This window comes from Notolabrus celidotus, chromosome 14 (genome assembly GCF_009762535.1).
Source record: "Notolabrus celidotus isolate fNotCel1 chromosome 14, fNotCel1.pri, whole genome shotgun sequence".
In the NCBI taxonomy this organism is placed as follows: Eukaryota; Metazoa; Chordata; class Actinopteri; order Labriformes; family Labridae; genus Notolabrus; species Notolabrus celidotus.
The window spans coordinates 20,085,784-20,106,431 of record NC_048285.1 but is presented as its reverse complement, the minus strand read 5'-3'; the positions used below and the strand labels follow the sequence as shown (position 1 = coordinate 20,106,431).

The 20,648-nt window shown below is 39.7% G+C and overlaps 1 protein-coding gene and 1 long non-coding RNA gene across 2 annotated transcripts in view; one reads left to right on the top strand and one right to left on the bottom strand.

Moving 5' to 3' along the window:
- Positions 1–20,648, bottom strand: part of plch1 (phospholipase C, eta 1) — a 65,053-nt gene that overhangs the window by 16,243 nt on the left and 28,162 nt on the right. Inside the window, exons 4-12 of the mRNA XM_034700356.1 lie at positions 19,422–19,665; positions 19,133–19,262; positions 13,687–13,857; positions 13,008–13,101; positions 9,778–9,981; positions 8,910–9,030; positions 6,462–6,633; positions 3,451–3,558; positions 269–424 (exon numbers count right to left, since the gene is read on the bottom strand). Coding sequence (XP_034556247.1) covers positions 269–424; positions 3,451–3,558; positions 6,462–6,633; positions 8,910–9,030; positions 9,778–9,981; positions 13,008–13,101; positions 13,687–13,857; positions 19,133–19,262; positions 19,422–19,665 — 1,400 coding nt within the window. The remainder of the gene's footprint in view (positions 1–268; positions 425–3,450; positions 3,559–6,461; positions 6,634–8,909; positions 9,031–9,777; positions 9,982–13,007; positions 13,102–13,686; positions 13,858–19,132; positions 19,263–19,421; positions 19,666–20,648) is intronic.
- On the top strand, positions 9,744–19,880 carry LOC117824870. Its single transcript, XR_004633738.1, has 3 exons — positions 9,744–9,859; positions 13,705–13,955; positions 19,417–19,880. It is a non-coding gene; the product is annotated as an uncharacterized LOC117824870 (long non-coding RNA).

Sequence of the window (20,648 nt, the reverse complement as noted above, 5' to 3'; positions counted from 1 at the left end):
CATGAAACAACAACTTGCTGAGAACATTGCAGTCCCTTCAGGGATGCCTGAGGAGCTGCTGGCTGACCGTCCACGTTAATGTGTTTGGTGGGGGTGTTGACCTGTGAGTGGTGCAGTGTAGTCAGCTCCTTTACTTCTTCCATTTACCCACCATGACTAATACCGTGCCCTAGTTTTATAACCCCCTCTTTTCTCTTCCCTAAGCATCTGTTGGGGAGTATTTCTCAGTTCACCAGATGCAGCGTTTTATATCACCTAAAGACTGTACCTGCCGCAGGTTCTTCTGAAGGCCCTGGTGCGTCGCTCGCAGCAGAGCCCGAATGCTGAAACTGTCGGTATCCTCCTTGTCTCCGATCCGAGACTCCTTTCGCAGAGAGTCCAGTTTCTTTCGGATGTGAGACTCCACCTGGGGATTACCATTACCCTGTGTGAAAGACGATTAATTGAGAGAGAGGGAGAAAAAGATGAGAGAATATAAGACACACAAAAAGGTCATTCAATTAAAGATGTAAGGATGGGATTACAAGTAGGGGATGATTGAGAGCAGGGGACTCTTAGAGCAAAGACTTGAATAGCCACTAATGCGGAGCAGCTGAGGGCAGGCCAAGTTAGTATCAACCAGTTCAAAAGACACATCTGGAGTAGAATACCTGCAACTCTATGCTCAATAATGCCACCCTTTTGCAAGAGTAGTAACTACAAGCCATTTCCAAATAACACCACCTACAGGCAAAGAAAGTAAATGCTGGTGCCTTTTGATACCTGCCCCACCTGCAGGCAATGATTGGTACAACTACAACCCTCTTGTTCTGCTGCAAAAGAGTGATTGTTATGCTAAAACAATTATAATATTAATGCAATGTTAATGAAAATTATTACTTGAGTTTATCCCCACTAAATGTTCTGAAAAGTCCTGCCCTCTTAAGCTGTTACAGCACTCCCTTGTACATTTGTTTATTTCTTAAATCCCCCCCTAAATATCGCTCATACTTTGGTCTATTGTAAAAGCTGACAACTTGTGCAGCTGTAGTTTTTGCTCCAAAGGGGAAAATATTGTCAATATTTGTCACACCATATAGTGAGAGTTTTTATTTTACGCAATAACATGTTAGCCGTGACTGCTGCGAGAGCACACTGCTTTAATGAGCTCAAAACAAAACCTCTCATCAGTGGAAACCTGCCACCACCCTCTCTTAAACAGCAATGATCATCCAAAGTGGCATCTGCGGCTTCGTGCCTTCGGCTAATTGTGGGAGAATGATGCCATATTTGGTTACACAACTAAACCATCTGGAAAATAACGCAGTGTTTTCATGCTTTAAATGTGGTGAGGAGGACCTTGGCACTACTCTGTAGTGGAATGAATAAACAGGATTAAGAATGACTATAAAAAAGCAGCACAAAGAAAGTTCAGGAATGATCTGTAGGAAGCGGTAAGGAGATTCTAACTCCTCTCTATGCTTGGGTTGACTTCATGTTTATTCCTGCACCATTAAGCATTGATTATTTCAAAGTGTTACAGCAATGATGATCTGTAAAACTCTACAAGCAGCAACATTACCCCCCAATTAGTAAAGTCATTAAGCTGAGCACAACAATGTCATTAAGATCCCATTATCACACTTCTGTTTGCGAGGCCTGTATGTGGAGGAAGAGGTTGGATTTTTAACACAGATCCCCGACAGTGTGAAATAATTATTTTTGTCTACCACAGAATATTCTTGCTAGCTTACTTTTCTGAATTTTGAAATGGCTTTTCATTTATTCAATCTTTTTTTATCGAGCAAAACATCCTTTTGATTTTTGGGGCGCTCCGTAAAATCAATGACAATCATCAACCGAGGGATGTTCTGGTTTTAATAACATGCTAACAAAGAAGAATAAAGGCTCTGTGCTTGGTGACCGGCAGGCATGTTTTGGCTGTTTTGAACAAATAGGAATGAAAAACATCTTTTTGATACATGTATAATTCAACAGTACAAAAACTTTTCTTGCTAAGATAACAGCTTACAATAGAAAATACTTTTTTAATCTGAATCAATGGTTATTTGACTACCATCCCAATGAAAAAGCTCTTTTAAGCCTTATTCAACTCTAAAATCTAAAGACTAAAATCTGATCATCTACCTGCCAGCTAAGGTGCCATTACCACTATTTTACTGTGTTTCAACCATAGACTGTTTAAAACATGAACATGGTCTCAGTGACTTCACCTATTGGTTTCTGAACAAGAGTCATGAAGCCCAAAAATGGCCGCTGCCATATTGGAGATGCTGAGTCAACCTAACTTTTGGTCACCCTAAACACAGGCAAAGAGGTTGAGTTCAGGCCTTCAACTGCCTCAAATTGCTACAGCACAACCCATGTCAGTCAAGTAAGACACGCCAATGATCATACATGCTTGAAGCCTCAATATCTGCAAAACAGATGAGTTATAAAAAAGAAAAAATCACGCCCTCGTACGCAGTGTCTATGGTGCTATATAGTCCTAAGCCATTTTTGTACCAAGCTTTAAACATTTAGTTCTGCTGTAAGGATAGACATCTTCACATTGGTGTTAATGGGGTCTTCTTGGCTTCTTAGCTTCGAGTGGACACTTGAGGAACAGCAGTTTTTTGCACTTCTGCATCGGCATTATTACATAGGGGTGACATGCACCAAATCAGGTCAAGACCAGAGATTGATCCCATGACCACTAAAATGTGGACTATGGCCTCTGTATATGGGGCACCTACACTACCAACTGAGATAAAAATCTATTTGATACCTTAATTTTAGCTGCTAGAATAGGTTAACAACCACTGTGTTAGTGTATTCAGACGTTCTGTCACCCCTCGTGCAAGTTTTTGCCCATGTCAGGCCACCCCAGTTAAAAGTCTGGACACACCCCTTGGCATTACTGGCCTGAGAGCAATGACAAGAAATTAAAAATAAACAAATAAAAAAATCAATCAAACAATCAATAAATAATGACAATAAAGTCAGATGTTATACAACACAGCATGTGTATGTTTGAGGTCTTGAATATTTGTGGTTTTTTGGGGGGGTACAGAAAATTCAGTCTACAGAAACTAAATTCCCATACTGTCAGTCACTGTCCTTCTTATCACCATTGTGTCTCTGATTTTTCTTCTGTCTGCTGGTTTCACATCCTTACAGTAACAGACACATACAGAACAGCATTGTCAAAATCTGTATGTGTTAACCAGAGTAAAATAAGAGATCAGAATTGTTGCCAGCAGCAGATCCTCTACAAACAACATGTATTTAAGCTTCTCTCTGGATACTATCTTCAGAGCAATTTTTTTGGTCGCCAGCAGGACATGTGTTTATGTTTTTGTTGTCTCTAAGTGCTGCTACACGCTGTTCTCAAATGATTCTCCATATTGGGATGAGTGGTTTCGTGTGTTTGATTTGTTGACTGATTGCGCTCATGTTCTTTTATCTTACATTGCTGCTTTTCAGCTTGAAGTCGTCCTCAATTTCATCAGCACTGTCATCATCCGACACCTCTCCCTCCTCAGCATCGGCAGAGAGATATGCCGGCAGACGCTTCCCCTGGAAAGTGAGAGGACGAACAAAGAGATGAGAGGACAGTGACAATCAGACCTCTAACCCATGCATATGTCTTTAATTTAGCACATATCTTCCCTCATTTTCAGCATGCCCACACAGGTTGCACCTCTAAGAATAACACAGCAGAGTGCAATATGTTTTTACTCAGACATTCACTCCGACACACACACACACACACACACACACACACACACACACACACGCACACACACACACACACACACACAAAGATGCACACTTTAGAGTACTCCCTTTCAAAATCTGTTATGTATTTCAAACTGGTATTTATAGCCAGAGGGAAAGCCATTACTGCCACATCACAGGGCACAAAACACACATTCCTGCCAGGCACACACACATACACGCACACACATGCAGTACAATCAGCTGCTCTAAGGAGCTCCCCAAGCAGCTCTTTCTGCAAAGTGGAAGCCCATTAGTGAGCCATTCTGAAGGTGTGAGTGGGAGTCAAGATTTTGCTAAGCATCCTCTTCCAAAGACCGTCACTGGCTGCCATCCCTGCCCTTGTTCTAATCACTGCCACTAGAAGTCTTTCCCTTCTGCCATGAAACGCCATTTCCTTTACTCTCTCACGACTCTTTGCTCTCTCCTTCCAGTGCGGGCTGGAGAGAGGTGAAAGGCGCTCCAAGGAGGGCGGGAGAAAGGGTCGGGAAGAGAGGGAGAAAATTGTAAGAAGGGACTAAAGGGCTTTATAGAATACGAAAGGTTCGTTCACTTTCTAGACATGTGGCTTGAGAGGAACAAAGCGAGAGCTCCTTCTCCCAGGGAACAATGCTGGCTTTCTTCACATTACAGATAAAGTCCATTTTATCTGCTTCCTGTAAAAAAAATCCAATAAATGCTGAAAGCTTAGGCTCGCCCACATGCCCCCTCTGTAACCACCTGGGCTAGATAAGGATCTGCTTGTGTCTGAGGCTGTCAAAGTGAGAGCGGATATTTTAAATCACAGATAACATGTTGTGTTTATATTCTTTTCAAGGATGATCATATCAGTCATGCTTCATAGGTCCATGTCACTGGGTGTATTTCCTGCCTTTTGGAACTTCTCCTATCAAAACTTGAAAAAAATAATCATTAAAGCCTTATTTAGGCTTCTGAAGAGTTTTCCCTGAAATAAATCAAATATAGAGCACATGGGAATCTTTTTATGTTACCATGTTTAACAGATGGGGGTCTCTGAGACACCAACAAGCCTCAGTTTTCTTAAATAATTTCTAAATCGTATCATTGGTTCAAAGACTTCCTCTCCTCTCATAAAACCAGCAATTGCTGGAAAATATCAAGCAAAACTTTTGAGCTGTTAAGTGGAGACATAAAGTGGAATAATAAAGCATTAATAGAAGGACTCCCACACTCCTCAATCCAGGGCTTTTGGATCGACTCGTCATTCTAAATGTTTGCTACAGGACTTTTGAGGACAGAATATGTGAGACACCAGGACTGACTTAATCTGAGTTCATAAAAAGACTGCAGCATTTAATATCTAAAGCAGAACTAGTCCCATTGAGCCTCTCTGGTAAGTGAAATATTCAAAACAGAATCATAAAGCTCAAAATAATACTCAGGGAACAGTTTAAATGTGTCTAAATTCTGATAAATGAATGCGGGTTGAATGCTTAGTAGTTGTGAATAGTAACAGTCAAATATCGGAAAGATTTCACAGCACCAAGTCACTGACCATGGATGTATGTGTGTCAGATAAATCTGTCAGCTGGTTACTCTTAGGGATGGGTATTAAGCACTTTATAGAGTATCAAGGGTATCAACAACGTATATTTTTGGTATATGTACGTGACGGATTAGTACCGAAAGCACCAATAAGCTCATGGACAAACAGGCAACAACATTGCATTGTTTTGGTTCGATGCTGGAGAAAGTCTTGTATAAGTATAAATGACGGGCACAGTAAAGTGTTCGATATGTAATAAAGTTTGGACCCAGTTTACTACATTTCTCTTTGGTGCATCAATGCACAATTGATTTAATATAATTGTATCATGACTGCTGAGACTGCTGCCCCCGCGACCCGGACCCGGATAAGCGGAAGAAGATGGATGGATGGATGGATGGTATCATGACTAGATTTAATTTTAATTTTATGTGAATCGTTGGTTGCATCTAAAAGGGGTAACATCAAGAACCTCATGAAACACTGACAACTTCAACTATCTATACATCTGAAGCAGTCCAGCAGGTTTGACTGCTTTAGCAAAGCGACTAACATTGTTGCTAGCAAGTCCTGATCAGAGCCTATGTGCTGTGGTGGATCTGATACTCTTCACATCAGCCAAACTAAAGATGCATGTTTTTATACATAATAAGCCTGTGGTTTTCAGTCAATGTTGTTAGCTTGTTTCTGTTGTTCACACTAAAATATTCCTTCCTTGCAGCAGTCCTTGCTTCATCTGCAGGGATTAATTTAAGCAGAAGTCTGACACCTGAACAATTTAGAGTATCAGCAGACGTATTGATAAGCAATATCAGCAGTGATACATTTATAAATAAATCCTAACGAAACCCATCCCTTGTTAATAGCATCATGCCAGTGTTTTGTCCTTTTTCTTGTCCTTGTTTCCTTTGTGATAAAAATGCCAGTTCTCTCTTTCTCCTCTTCAATAAATCATGTGTTTATGATCAATAATTAGCTGCCATCAGTTGATTTTCCACTCTATCCTCAAGCGATAATTAGTGCTCCTCTCTCTTTGCTGAAACAAGAAGATGGAAATGGAGACTTTTGGTGCAAATGCTTTGATTTAAAAGTGCACTTATTAACTGGGCCTATTTTCTAATTATTCATTTCTTCATTTAAACCATGAACTGTGAGCCAGTCCTTCCTGCAGCCATATATTCTGTTTTTAACTTACTTTGATGAGGATTTTGCCCTGCAGGCTCTGAGGACTTGGTAGTGTTTTGGATTCTCTGCTCAGTACATCTCCCACATCCAGTTTGTCTCCAAAGATTTCTCTCAGGTACTGAGCAATCTTCTTCTGCTGCTGGATGCTACAGTGGTTCTCTATGGACAGGATTACCGGGAACCTGGAAGAAAGTATAGAACATATGTTCATATTTTTCATCAAAATCTGCTAATATTATAAACAGGTTGCTTGAAAGCAGAAATGTGATTGAAATAACAGTGTTTTGCATCAAGTATTTTTCACCTCTAACCACTATAACAGTGTGGAGGTAAACAATAAAAATACAGCTGCTCGGACACCTCTTCATCTCTGTGGCACTGTGTGTGTTGAATGTGTGTGTGCTTGTGTGTGTTTTCATTTAAAAAGGTTAAATAACTTGTGGCCACATAGCAGCACAGCCCAGAAAGGTTTGCCAGACTGACAGCTCTCCCTCAGGGGGGATGCAGCCAGGCTCCTCCAACTTCACCTCTGATCCCCAAAATGCACACACACCCTTGTACACACAAATGGGTTTCCTGCCAAAGATTAAAAAGACACAACAGAGAGAGAAACATCCAGTGTTGATTCATTTTGACACACAAACAGTGACATGTAGGAGCAGCTCTCAGGTGAACTGTGGGGTGGCTCAATGAGCCGTGAAATATATGTGTGTGCGTGTGTGCGTGTGTGTGTGTGTGTGTGTGTGTGTGTGTGTGTGTGTGTGTGTGTGTGTATGTGTGTGTGAGAGATGCGTGGAGTAAGGACTCGCTCTATTTCCATACAGCCCAGGGCCGATTAATCATATTAACAGGTGGCACTGATGATAAAATATCAGCTGAATTAAAAAGGTGAAACAGCAGAGTGGGAGACATGAGGGGGGAGCTCAGAGGACCTTCAATGTATTCATCTGTTCAGGCTGTCAGCTGTACTATGAATAACTAATTATTACTATGGTGTGAGTTTATGTTAATATAAATGTATTACTTGATTAGCACATGTGTAGGGAAGCTACAGTGAATAGAAGGTTTTAATTCAATTCACAGAGTAATCCAAAAAACTTTTACCCTTTAGGAGAAAGTGCTAATTTGACAAAGAATATTTTAAAAATTGTCAGAAAAAAAATAAATAGCAATACCTCTTTTATTTGATGGTTATTTTCAGAATTGCCTAAACAGTTCTTTGGCATACCAAATATTAAAATGACCCATAATCCTTCAAAACATCATACCACAACATACCATAGGATATGATAGGATATAATGTAATACAGTATGGTATGGTCCTATATGATATACTGTAATGTCCCCTTGGAAATCTGTTTTGGAAGGCTTTCTGCATATATATAGCTGCCTACATAATAGAATTCGAAAGTATAAAAGAAACATTACTAAAAAACCCAGATGTACACAGAGGAGCACATGCCAATGAAAACCACCAACAACATGAATAGCACATTTCCCATACTGCACATGTTCTGCATAATACACTCCATAATAAGTTACATAACAGATGCACCACCTCAATAATTTAGCGAACTTCCGCCTAGCCATTGCCAAATGTTCTCAAGCCACTGGTAAATGACATTTGAATCTACTCCAACACTGTCTCTACCTTTGAATATAAAAATGGTTTTACAGCACAGGCACTGTAATCATGAGTATCTGCATTAGATGTCAAAGCAAGCAAGCATAGCAGCAGGAAGCTGCATCTTTCTCCACTTTGTTTTGGTATTGTTGGACCCAGCAGAGACAAACAGTTGCTCCTTGGGGAGCTGGAGGAAACGCTGCTTAACAGATGGCTCAGTAATAGGTGCTAATTACTGCCAACAATCTCAGTGCTCCATGAAAAAACAAACCTGGCTGTTGAAATGTTTCAACTTTCTTGTTTATCATGTGGAGGAAATCTTCTATCAAATTCATTTAGAGGCATTTCATTGTAGCTGCTAGTTTGAGACTAGCTTTATGAGCAGTTCTGCAGCTTTTTAAACCATGGTTAACACCCTTTTTTACTCTAATATCTCATCTAATAGTAGCCTATTAAGAAACATACAATCAATAATACAGTATTTGTGTTTGTAAGTATTGAGCATTGTTGTGTTTCAAAGAAGCAAAGACTATTATTTCCAAACTAAAACTGATGTTTCAGTCAGATTTGTATGTGTGAGGAAACTGACAGAGAAATGAATAAAATGTCTTTTCTATTTGGCATTCTGGATCCCTTTTCTCACCACACAATACCTATGGGGAAATGGAAGTGTCTTGTTTCCATAAACTGTCACAAACAATCATATGAAATCTCATACAAACAAACACAAACACACACAAACACACACACACACACACACACACACACACACACACACACACACACACACACACACAAACGCACAATAGCATGATGTGGGGAGCTTTGACTCACTGGTTATTTATGAAGGCATATTTATTGATGGTCTCGATGACAAACTTAAACGGTATCTTGGAGGTCAGAGTGTAGCCGTGTTGGACCATCGGCTCTCCTTCGGGACCGTCCCAACAGTCCACTGCAGGGAAATATAGGAGAGATGAAACATGAATAAAACACTGCATTCTGTTACCACAACAGTCTTTCTTTACTGCTCACCATTCATTTTTTCTTATAGGTATAAGTGGCATTTCAGTAGCTCTTATGTTTACTCAGGTAATTTTGCTTTTTAATGAATAGCCAACTGGTATTAAATCAAAAGAAGTGTGAATAAAAGCCATGTATGAGCAAGATGGTGGTTATTTTTCTTTTCAGTGGTGTTGCATCTGTTAAGCTGTTGAAATTAATTTCCAAACATGAACAAAGCAAAAATATGGTCTTTGGTTTTAATCCACAAAAAAAGAGCTAACTTTGTTAAAAGTGATAGTTTCATGCCAGAGTGATACCGTTTGATGTGCAAATGATTAAACAGTCTTTGTTACACTTTTAATGACTCATCAGTTCAAGCTCATCTAATTAAAATAGGCTTCTTTCACAACAGACGTTGCGGCATGTCATAATAGCACAGGTGTTCGTAATTACTTGTACATTAACGAGGGCTCTATTACTGAAGAGTCCCAGTGAGCCATGACATTATGACAGTGAGCCAGCATGCGTACACTTAGACCTTTAAATTGAAGATGCCAAAAGGTATTCAGCCCTAATTAACTTGATTATTTACACCTGTGTGGCTCCTACAGCGCCATGTCAACATGTCTCCAGTGGATACTCACATAGAAGAGTCATCTTGAATGTTGTCCATTTTTAAATGTAGATATACTCTTACCCTCTACACAGCGGCAGCCAGACTGCAGCACCCAGGCGTACATGTCGGTCTTGGAGTGGGAGAGGAGCTGGTCTCCAGTCAGGTACGTGTTATGAGACGAGGCGATGAAGTAGTTACACAGAGGCTGCTCCATGTCCTGATTCACCTCATGGTGCAGAGGGTTGAAGATATCACACGTTGGACTGCGCATTAAACTTGTAAAACCTGGAACAAGATGTAAAAATACATGAAGGCTTTATATTTGTGATTTTTGTATTGCTGTGAAGTTTAAGCAGATATCATGGTCCGAAGGGGATCAATCCTTGTTGAATTTGGTTATGCTCTGACTTCTTATCTTGCAACACCAGGATGTTGACATTTTTGTGTCTTTGTGGAAAGTTTTCCAAGACATTAATCTACAACAATGTTAATATTTTGGACTGATATTCATGGTGCCAGGAGAATGAATCCTAATGACATAGGGGATCCTCTGACTGGTTCATTTTCAAGCACATACAGCAATTCAAATTCTTCTCTCATCTTGTGAATGGTATTATAAAAATGTTGTACATTCACAGTTCCCAAATGGTAAAAAATGCTGACTTTGGCAATCCTATGACATTTTAGTAATTTTTGGTACTTGGCTCCTGATGAAGAACCTGCTGTGTAATGACATTTTCATCAGCCACGCTTCTACTTTGTATTTCAAGCAGAAGTGCTAATGCGTGCAAGCTTACAACCAAACAAAGACAGAAATAAGGTAAACTGAGTAACTGCTTGATATCATCATTGTAGCATATGAGCCTTTAGCTCAAAGCACAGATTTAAAGTATGCTAGCACATATAGAGCTGGCTGCCGACATACTTGGAGATTATTGGTCTTGTTAAGCAACATATAGCTTAAAGCTACGGTTGGTAGTCACGGAAAACTAGCATGAAGTTGAATATAGCATTTCCTCAGGACTCCGTCTAACCCTCTCCCCTCGGAGCTCCTCCAAAATGACGCCACCGCTCACATGCACAAGCGCAGCTGATTCACGACCATATGATTGTGACTGATTCAAAACCGGTCCTCAGCACATCATTTGTGTTTTGCACTAAGTCAACTCATGTGTCACTCAGCGGTAAGAAAACACCAAAACATTATCATAGTGAAAGTTAGAAACACAAACAGACATGAAATGTACGCGCAGGAGGCGGGCAGAACGACAGGACGGGATTTGATTGGTTTCCTAATTTGGCTCCTGATGGCAGGGATTGGTTGGTGTTTTCCCAGGTTTAATCCGGCTGTAGATAGGAGCTTTTTTTCGCTCTTTTTAAAGAACACATTATGTATTGATTGCCATCTGGACATAAAGATCATTTTAACCAGTATAACAAAAAGTGTATCTAAATCTGACTACCAACCCCAGCTTTAAGTGCAGAATTGAAATGCTGATGTTATTGGGAAACACAGAGCATTGCCAAATACTCTTCAGAGATTCTTCAAAGTTCTCACGATTTGAATCAGTAACGCCTGCTTTATGGATTTCAGGCAAAAAAAAGGGGGGAAAAAATACGAAAAACGCTTTCCATTTGCAACAACCAGCAACCAAATCATATAATGGCACTTTATACTGCTTCTCACAGCCACATCTACAAAACCTCTCTTTATTAGTGGCTTGATCTCCAGGAAAGGAGCAAAGGAGCACAGACAGGAACACTCAAACCAGAGTGGAGAGGTTTGAAACCACCCCACTGGTGGATGCAATTCACACAGCCAACTTTATTTCAGTACGATCATGAAGAGGACTGAGGGGGAGGAAGCATCCTTTCATCCAGAGAGGAGGGATGAAAATGAGACAGGAATACAGAGAGCAGGAGATAAACCACAGAGCAGACGAGAGGAAGGAAGACCAAGACAGGAGACCATGGAGGCAAAATGGAAAAATGTGATGCAAATATTGGAAATATTCTTGTTATGGGAAGTGGGTGATGACATTGGACATGCAATCTCATCATGGTACCATCATGGCTGAAAACAGACTGTAAGAGTACTCTGTGTGAAATGAAACCTTGAAAGAACCATACTGGAAACCTCGTTCAAATACTGAAGGAAACAGCACATCACACTATAACAGGATGTTTTATGTGAATCTGTTTGGACATTACCGACACATCTCTGCCAAATGCATGCTTAAACATCCACATTTCATGCGTGCAGGGGAGACATCAGACATACTGGGGTGATCAGTCAGACACACACTGTGTTAGCCTTCATGGCTCCAACAACAAGATTAGTCTCACCCCTCCTCCCCCTTTCCCTCTCATCCCCTCTCCCTATACTCACTCCTTTTATTTCTGTCACACTCTCATTTTCCTTTTTTCCAACGCCCTCAATTTTCTCTCGCTGGCTATTCTCTTTAAACCTCACCCTATCATCAAATCCTTTATTTAAATTTAACATCCACTAGAATTAAACTATAAGATTAACATTTTTCTGATGATAATGATCCAAAGGTTTCAACCATATTACTTTATCTTTACAGTACATTTTCAGTTTTATGGAATTGGAAGTGCAAAGTGAGGCATTCTTTTTTCTTTTATACTGTACTTACAATATGTGGTCAAAAGAATCCTGAAATATGATGGGGAACACATTAACAAAAATATCTTAATTGAATTATGATGTGTTTTATAGGACAGAGTATTAGGGCAACATTATAGAGGGAAAAATTTAAAAATAAAATCATATATAAAAAAAAAAAATGTTGCCTATATCTTATGTTGAAGGAGAAGATCTGAAGAGCACTTAATCGTCTGCAAAGAAATGAGGACCATGGAGCATCTTGGGAATTTATACTTTAGTATAGTTTTCATAAATAACTGAGTATTCATTATTTTATCACATCAGCAACACATTGTCATAAGTATCAGGATACTTAATGAATTGCACAGGGAAATGACTTATTACACAAAACAAGCCAGTTTTGTTGAACAGTTAATTCATTAACCTCATTCCACACTGCATTTATAATTTAGTGCTTACAATAGAGGGAAAAAATAGCGTTTATTGCATGGACAAGCTTATGTCTCATTACCTCCTGAAAAGTCTTAATGGCATTAACTCTGTTGATATGCACACATAATTATAGAGAATGCAAAAACAGTAATCATAGAAATAAAGGAGACAAGATGGAAATAGATCATATCCTACAAGGATTTACAGGAAAAGAAACAAATAAGAGATATACAGAAATGGAAGAAATTACCGTCAATCCCCATGACGCCTCTTTGTTTATTCTCATCAGACACCTCAAACTTCTCAATGATCTCTGCCACATACTCTGGAGTCACAGTGGCCATCTAAAGAGAGAAACCAAGAGCAAACAAATGTAGAGATGTTGTGAGGAGTCATGTGGTAGATAATGATTTAACCTCAGTGTGAATGCTAATAAGTCAGAGTAATTTCCAGCTCTGTAACACATGTCTCTAGCTATTAAATGAATAGTTAACCATGTTGAACATGCGTGTCTGAGAACAGTATTGATGCCGAGCTGGCAGGAATGAGACAGTACACTGAGCATGATAAAAAAAATGACACCATTGCTGTGTAAGAGAGAAAAGAGTGTGTCGGGAACACAAAGAAAAACGCTGCAAGAAAGATAATAGCAAAGAAAAACTGTAAAGAACAAGAGAGGGGCTCCCGGGAGGAAAACCAATTTTAGGATGATAGATTGGCTTGGTGGAGAGGATTCCTCCGGAGAGACAGAGAAGACAGACAGAGTAACATGATGTTTGACTAAAAAGAGTGGGTGTATGAACAAAATCCATCTATCTCTCTACTCAGGCTGCATCTCAAATTGGGAGAGAGCACTTTGGACATTTTGTCTTAGAAACATTCGTATTGAGGACATTTTACTCAGTTTAAAGACCATTGTGACTTCTGACCTTCTGCTCGATACGCAGGAAGTTGGCCAGCTCCTCGGGTGTCAGGTGGTCTTTCCTGTCGCTGTACGCCATCATCAGCAGGAACAGGTCGCGTCTCATTGACATCATCCTGTAGAAGACGGAGAACTCTTCGTACGTCAGTGTGCCCTGCTGGTCATCCGTGTCAGCTTCCTGTGAGGTTGGGGAAAAGATACATCACAAGTACATCAGCAGCTATTATAAAATGACAGGTTGAGTGAAAGTGGACACAACGTTATAGCTTATAGCAGGTATGTATGTGATCAACCATTAGCTTTACAATTCACTGATTTAAGAATTTTGTAGAATTTTTGAAATGACGCTGGCAAGAAGTAGATCTGTTACTCGTGTTTAAAAGCAGTAGCAGATATCAATCTTTAAAACGAATACACATGTCTCAATCAATATTGTTGTGTACTGTTATATGTTTCTTTCCAATTCAAACAAAGAAACACAACAGACTTGATTCAAGAAAAAGCTACCCAGTATTCATTGGTGCCATACGCTGTTGTATGTAATTACAATGTGAACACAAGGACTGGTTGTTTGTTATACTGATTGCATGTTGCTACAAAGCTGAAGCTGAAGGTGACATTGATGCTTTCCTTTCTTCCCTTTAAGACATATTCTATTGGCCCTGGGGGGGGAGATTCATCTTTTCCACTCTGTTATTGATCATGCTTCACACACCCACATAGCCTGGAACACACACACATGCACATACCCAATTCTGCATGCACTAATGGAGAGATGTCAGAATGAGGGGGCTGCTCACAAGGCACAAGTCCCTGGGTGTTTGGAGGTTATATGCCTTGCTCAAGGGCACATTGGATTTTTATCTGGAAGTGAACAAACACCTCTCCAGCAACCTTTCAATTGCTAAGCCAAATCCCCATAGACTGAGCTATTGCTATTTATATGTAGATAATAACTTTATGCATTCTATAAAAATGCAACAAATAGACAGAATTAGTTTTGAGTATCAAATAGATAATGACTGCAATCATCAGTGCTGTGAGTAAAGCATTACTATGTAACAAATTATTGTAGTTCAACTACTATTTCCTGTAACTAGTGGTACATTTCACATTCAACAAAACTGTTTCAGAAATTTAAAAGGACTTGTTACTCTTTAATGTACTCCAAACAGCCCACAACTCCATAGGATTAATTATCTGACTCTGCTGATGAGGTAAAGGAAAATAACATAGTGGTGGGTTGTAGTCTATGGGCAGGAAGGAAGATGTTTTCCAACACTAAGACTAATAATTCTATTCTCATGAAGCATCTAATCATTCAACCAAGCGTCAACCTCCGGTCTCAAACGATGAAGCCCATGCGGAAGTGTTATAAACTGCAATTCATCGAGAGTCCGCTTGAGGCTGGCTGCAGAAACACCGGAAACCACATACACATCAATTCAAAAAAGACAATCTTTGCAGCATTAATAAACATGTTTACAGCTGGGTCCACGAACGGCTTGGCTACAGAAGCTAATCTCTCTATCGGCACACACTGTACGGGGGTGAATTTTTTTCTAACGTGACGGTTCAGAAGATATTAAGATTACAAGTTTTTGCCCAAATAAGGACATGACTGACGTGACTCCTGGACGGGAACACATGGCTGTTGGCTAGGAGGCTCAAACTCCGCCCCTTTATGTCACACTCTGCCTGGTTGGTGCCGCTGTCGATTGGCTTCAAAACAGCGCTCAGGAACAGATGGGTGACGTCACGGATACTACGTCCCTATTTTATACAGTCTATGCATTCAACACACTGCTGCTACGCTAGTTGCCGGAGAGCCTGTTGCTGCAAACACCACTGGCCTATGTTACTTTAGCTTTCATACCAAGGAGGCTCCACTCCATTCAAACAGCCAAGGTTTAATTTAAACTCACCACCAGCTTCACAATCTGTACGCCAGGGTGGACTAAACAAACTGACTCTAAGGTGTGTTGTTGAATTTATGCTTCCCATAGGACTGCCCTCTCAGACTGCCATAGCAACACTAAATGGGTACATTAATAAGAGTATTGAAGCAAAAATAAGTAATGCTAAAGTTATTTTTCCAGGTAACTAATTAATTTTAGAATGTAGTAACTCGGTTTGTAATTCAGTTACATTGTGATCATAACAACTGGTAATCAGAACAACACTGCCCAACACTGGTTATCACTTCAATTAAGGCTGCCTCCCATGGCCGTGGAGTAGTCAACCAATCAGAGCTCAATTGAAGGAAACAGTAAGATATAGGATTCTTACTAGCAGCTAGCTACCTTGTGACATTCCCGAAAAGAAGAAACTGAAAATTGCAAATGACACATTTTGAATGAGACTGAGAAAACAAATTTGTTGTTGTGAACTGACTCATGGAAATAGATTTTTGTTATGTGAAACCATTTCACTGCCAAGTCTAGTGGCTGTTGTTGATGTGTGTGCTGTCTGATGCAAATGATGGCACAAGAGATGCGTAAGTTGCTGACAACTGCAATGGACAAAACAAAACAAAATTACTTCTCTCTGAACCAGAACTCAGCAAACACCAACACACTGTCAGACTAAATGAATGAAGTGACACATAATGACAAATTCAGTCTAATTATTAGGCTACAATTTACGACCTGAAACTAGTAATTACTGGAAGTGAAGAGGCAATATCTGCCATTCCAAATGCATCACTGAACGCAGTCAGTCTAAAACGAAAGAGATTCTTGTCAGTGTGAAGGTGTGTGATGGAGAAACAGCTGTGTTCATGTGTATGCAAACTGTCTCATCTTTTTTTCCTCCACCTCCTGTCACATTTCTTCCACGCTGATAGAAAACACAAAGTCACACCGACAACTACACAGCACATAACCTGTTTGGTTTTTCCTAACCTCATATCTGACTACATGTTGCCTGAGGACACACACAGCTCTGCTCCGTGCTGTTTCCATCCCGCACCCTCGCCCCGTCTGCTCGCTGGGTACCCTCATCTCATATTACCTGGATCTCACAGGGGCCCATTGCACTCCACACCAAATCTAATAATACCAGCTAATGCTTCCATCCCAGTCCCGTAATGAGCTCGCTGTGGGCTACGCGGACTCGATCACAGACAGAATGTGAACACAAGCAGCAGGATAAATCACCGTGATGGACTCTATCAGATATGCATGGACAGAAAATAAAGACAATCGGGGATATTTTAAGCAACTGCACAAGCTGTTCAGGCTGCCATGCTTCTGTCTGCCAATGCTTAAATGGGAAGAGATGAATTGATAAAGTTTCCCTGTGATCTAAACCCAAAGAGTGAATCATTTAGTGGCTGAGAACTGGTTAAAATGTTCCACAAAATGTCAACATTGAAATCTCAATTAGTGCTCACTGGACACTTAAGGAAGAGGCTGTTATGTGAAATGCCCAACTGCCCATGAGCAATGTATCATTCTCTCTCACACCATTACAACTTGGGGTTTACCATCTTGCATAAACATGTTTTGGATTGAGATAAAACCCACTTTACCACTGAGCCACTGCCCCAAATGTGTCGTGTTTCATTAAACAAGTAAAAACATTCACATTCTTTTGAAATTTGGGTTGTAAAAACCTTTACGATCACATCTGCTACTTTAATTTCTCCAAGAAGAGTCTTCATGAAGAACGTTGATTTCATGAGACCCATTTGATTCTTAAGAAAACCTGTCTAGTTTGGAACTTCCATCACTTATCTACAATATACCTCTTATCCCAAAAGAGGTCAAGACCCCAGCTGTCATTAGGTGAAAGGTGGAGAACACCCTGGACAGATAACCAGTCAGTCACTGGGAATAGATTGACAGTACTGGGAGAAGTATTTCAACCCATGCAAAGACTGTAATCTTTGACACACAAGGCAGGCTCTTGGCCAATAGCTTTATATACTGCACTATTTTCTCATTTAATTTAATTTAATTTAATTTAACTTAATTATATTTAATTTATTTTAATGAAATTAATTGAAATTAACAATGATGTCTCTTTAAAGCCTATAAAAGCAAACACGGGTAGGTGGTGTCAGACCAGGTGTATAACCTCTGACAATGCCTTTGTTCATGTTCCTCTGCAAAGATTCTTGATAACTGATACAACAGACTGTTTAAAGAGACCAGACATAATAAGCAAAGATCATTTTGTCCACTGGGGGGCACCAAAATGATCACAAACCAATTTTAACTTTAATTTAACTTAATTGAATTGAATTGAAAATTAAAATCTGTATTTATTTGTCATTTCATTCTTACTTTCTATTAATACTCTAACATTCTTCTTTATTGTGTTAAACAGCAACTGTAATGACTGAATTTCTCCCAGGGTATCTGATATAGTCACACACCACTGAAGAATATCAACACATATACCTGTATTTACATCATTACTCTATTAGAATTAAAGTTGTTGTGGGGGGCACAGAAGAAAAATGTGTTCCCTTAATGTTTCTGGACAATTAAGTAGGAAAAACGATGATTTAAGTAGTGCACACTTACTCCCCCAACCCAAAAACAAACCTATTAAGAAACTGTGGAACAATAAAAACTTTCATGATTCAGGTCATAAAACCTCTATGAGATCTCAGGTCCAAGTAGTAAACCTGCTTTCCTTTTCACGCTTTTATCAAATTCATTTTCATACAGGACTAACTTACTGTTGTTTCTGACGTTACATTTTCTCACCTGTCCACCTGAAAATAACACCTGAGCAGTGGTTTGTATTTGCACCTGCTCCCCTCTCTAAACTCACAGCAAACTTTCCAGCGAGTAATTACCCTTTCCCTGATTGTCGTTGCATCTTAGTTGCCAAAAATTTTGCAGCCAAGGTTTTTGTCCTCCTTTGCATAACCTGGTCTCTTTTAGTGTTGTCAGACTTTCTTGCTGGAAATGACTCAATTTTTAGCAAAACTGAGTTTAAAATCAATAAATGATGTTGGTTTTAGATATTATCTGTTTCATTCACCATAATGTGTATAATCCATATCAGATAATCCACAAGACACTAATAGTGAGTTTCTGACATTACCAGATCTGACTTCTGTGTTAAATAATAAAGCAGCACTCTTCTTACATGACTTCATCTCTTCCTAAAAGTTTCTAAAAGTGTATCTCTCACGTAATAACATGAAATATTCCTCACACATTTATATGACTTTTACAAATGCATTACATAGAAATTTAAAAATGCCGCATTTACGTGATGTCATTAATGTTTAATGCATGAACATGCATACAAAATTTAATGTTCTAAAATGAAAGCGAAACCCTTTCAGCTCAGTAATTGATGTACAGTATGTATGATGGGGCTTTGGAACCTACTAATTGAAAGGTGTGGTTATGCCACATACATCAGAGAAGGATTAATTTACTGTCTGCAAGAATTTAGCAGTTGCTAAATTGACATGGCTTCTCACTGACCTGAAACATCTGTTTGACCTTCCTACGTGGCAGATTGACATTCAGCTTGTGGAGAAGTTGGTAGATCTCTTCGATGTTTAAGAGACCGTCTCCATTTTTGTCAGCCTCTTCAAATGTTTGCTTCAGCCACGTATCACACATGTTAAAGAAAATACAACTTTGTTTTGTGTAAGAAACATATTTTCAACACAACTGAGCTGAAAATAAATAAATAAAAGTGATATCAATACATGCCTTACTAAACAATAACTATGATAAGGACATTCACTGTGTCACACTTTCAGGATATTGGTCGTGTGTGCGCTGCCGTTTGGCCAGCGAGTCCTCGTCACTGATGCCAGCCATCAGGTAACGGAGGCCGGTGATCCAGGTTCTGGCTTCCTCTGCATTTGACGTCACCAGGTCGAGGGACTCCATGTGGTTTCCATGGTACACTGTGAAACAGCAGGCCGGATCGAAGCTGCCATCTGCATGCCGATGGAAGACGTCTGATTGGCCACCCTCCGTCACTTTGTACAGCGAGTCGATGGTGACTGATGGGAAGAGTAAAAGAAAAGTTTGGTTGTGGTCAAAATGATTTAAAATACTTTTTATGAATCTATAACTTATGAGTTCTGTCTAAATGATGAACATGGGCAATGTAGTGTGTTTAGGCTCAATCTGACACACTGTCTTGCTGCTTTGCGGAACACATAGACAATATACAAGAGTGGATTCGATGATGTCACCCATTGTCAAGCCACTGTAATTTAACCCTAACCCTCAGATCTGGCTTTTTGGCCATGGCCATCTTGATTTTTTTAAACGAGAGTTTAACATATTTGAGCCATGTCCAAATTCAAGGACCACATCCCTCAAATGGGTTTTGAAGACAGATTTAACCACAGCTGCGCATCGAAGGTTGTTATACCATTTCAAAGGCTCCATCGAATGTTGCTGCCTCTGCACCTTCTCTCCCTGACAGCCTGTGACTCTTTGCGCACCAATTCAAAGGAGAAGACAGACTCTCTTGCTGAGTAATACACTGTTAAATATTAGTATTTGGTTTCAACCCAAGGAAATTATAAGCAATACAAATGTTTAAAAACTAAAAGATGCGACTTGAAACTTGAAAGTATCATTTAAATGATGGTGATAATCATGGTAGTTATGTGACATTAGTTATGTTAGCTAGTTAGTCAGCTTGTTTGGTGGCAATCTATGTCACCATCTGTTCCTTCCATGACAGAAGTGTCAGAGAAGGGACAGATGCTGACATCGACAGGAAATCTTCTGTACACCAGACTGCCACATTTCAGTACAGCCTGAGAGGTCTAAGAAGGTTACAAAAGCTTGATCCTTCAGAGGCTGGATCCTTTGAAGGATCCTACCCCTGAAGTGAGACTCAGCTTTGCTTATTATGATGGAAATAAATTGCCTCTTTCCACAGGTTGCTGTGAAATTATTATATATATATATTATTAATTATATCTTATTTTATTGTACTAGACAGCAAAGCCCTGAAGAACTAGGTAGC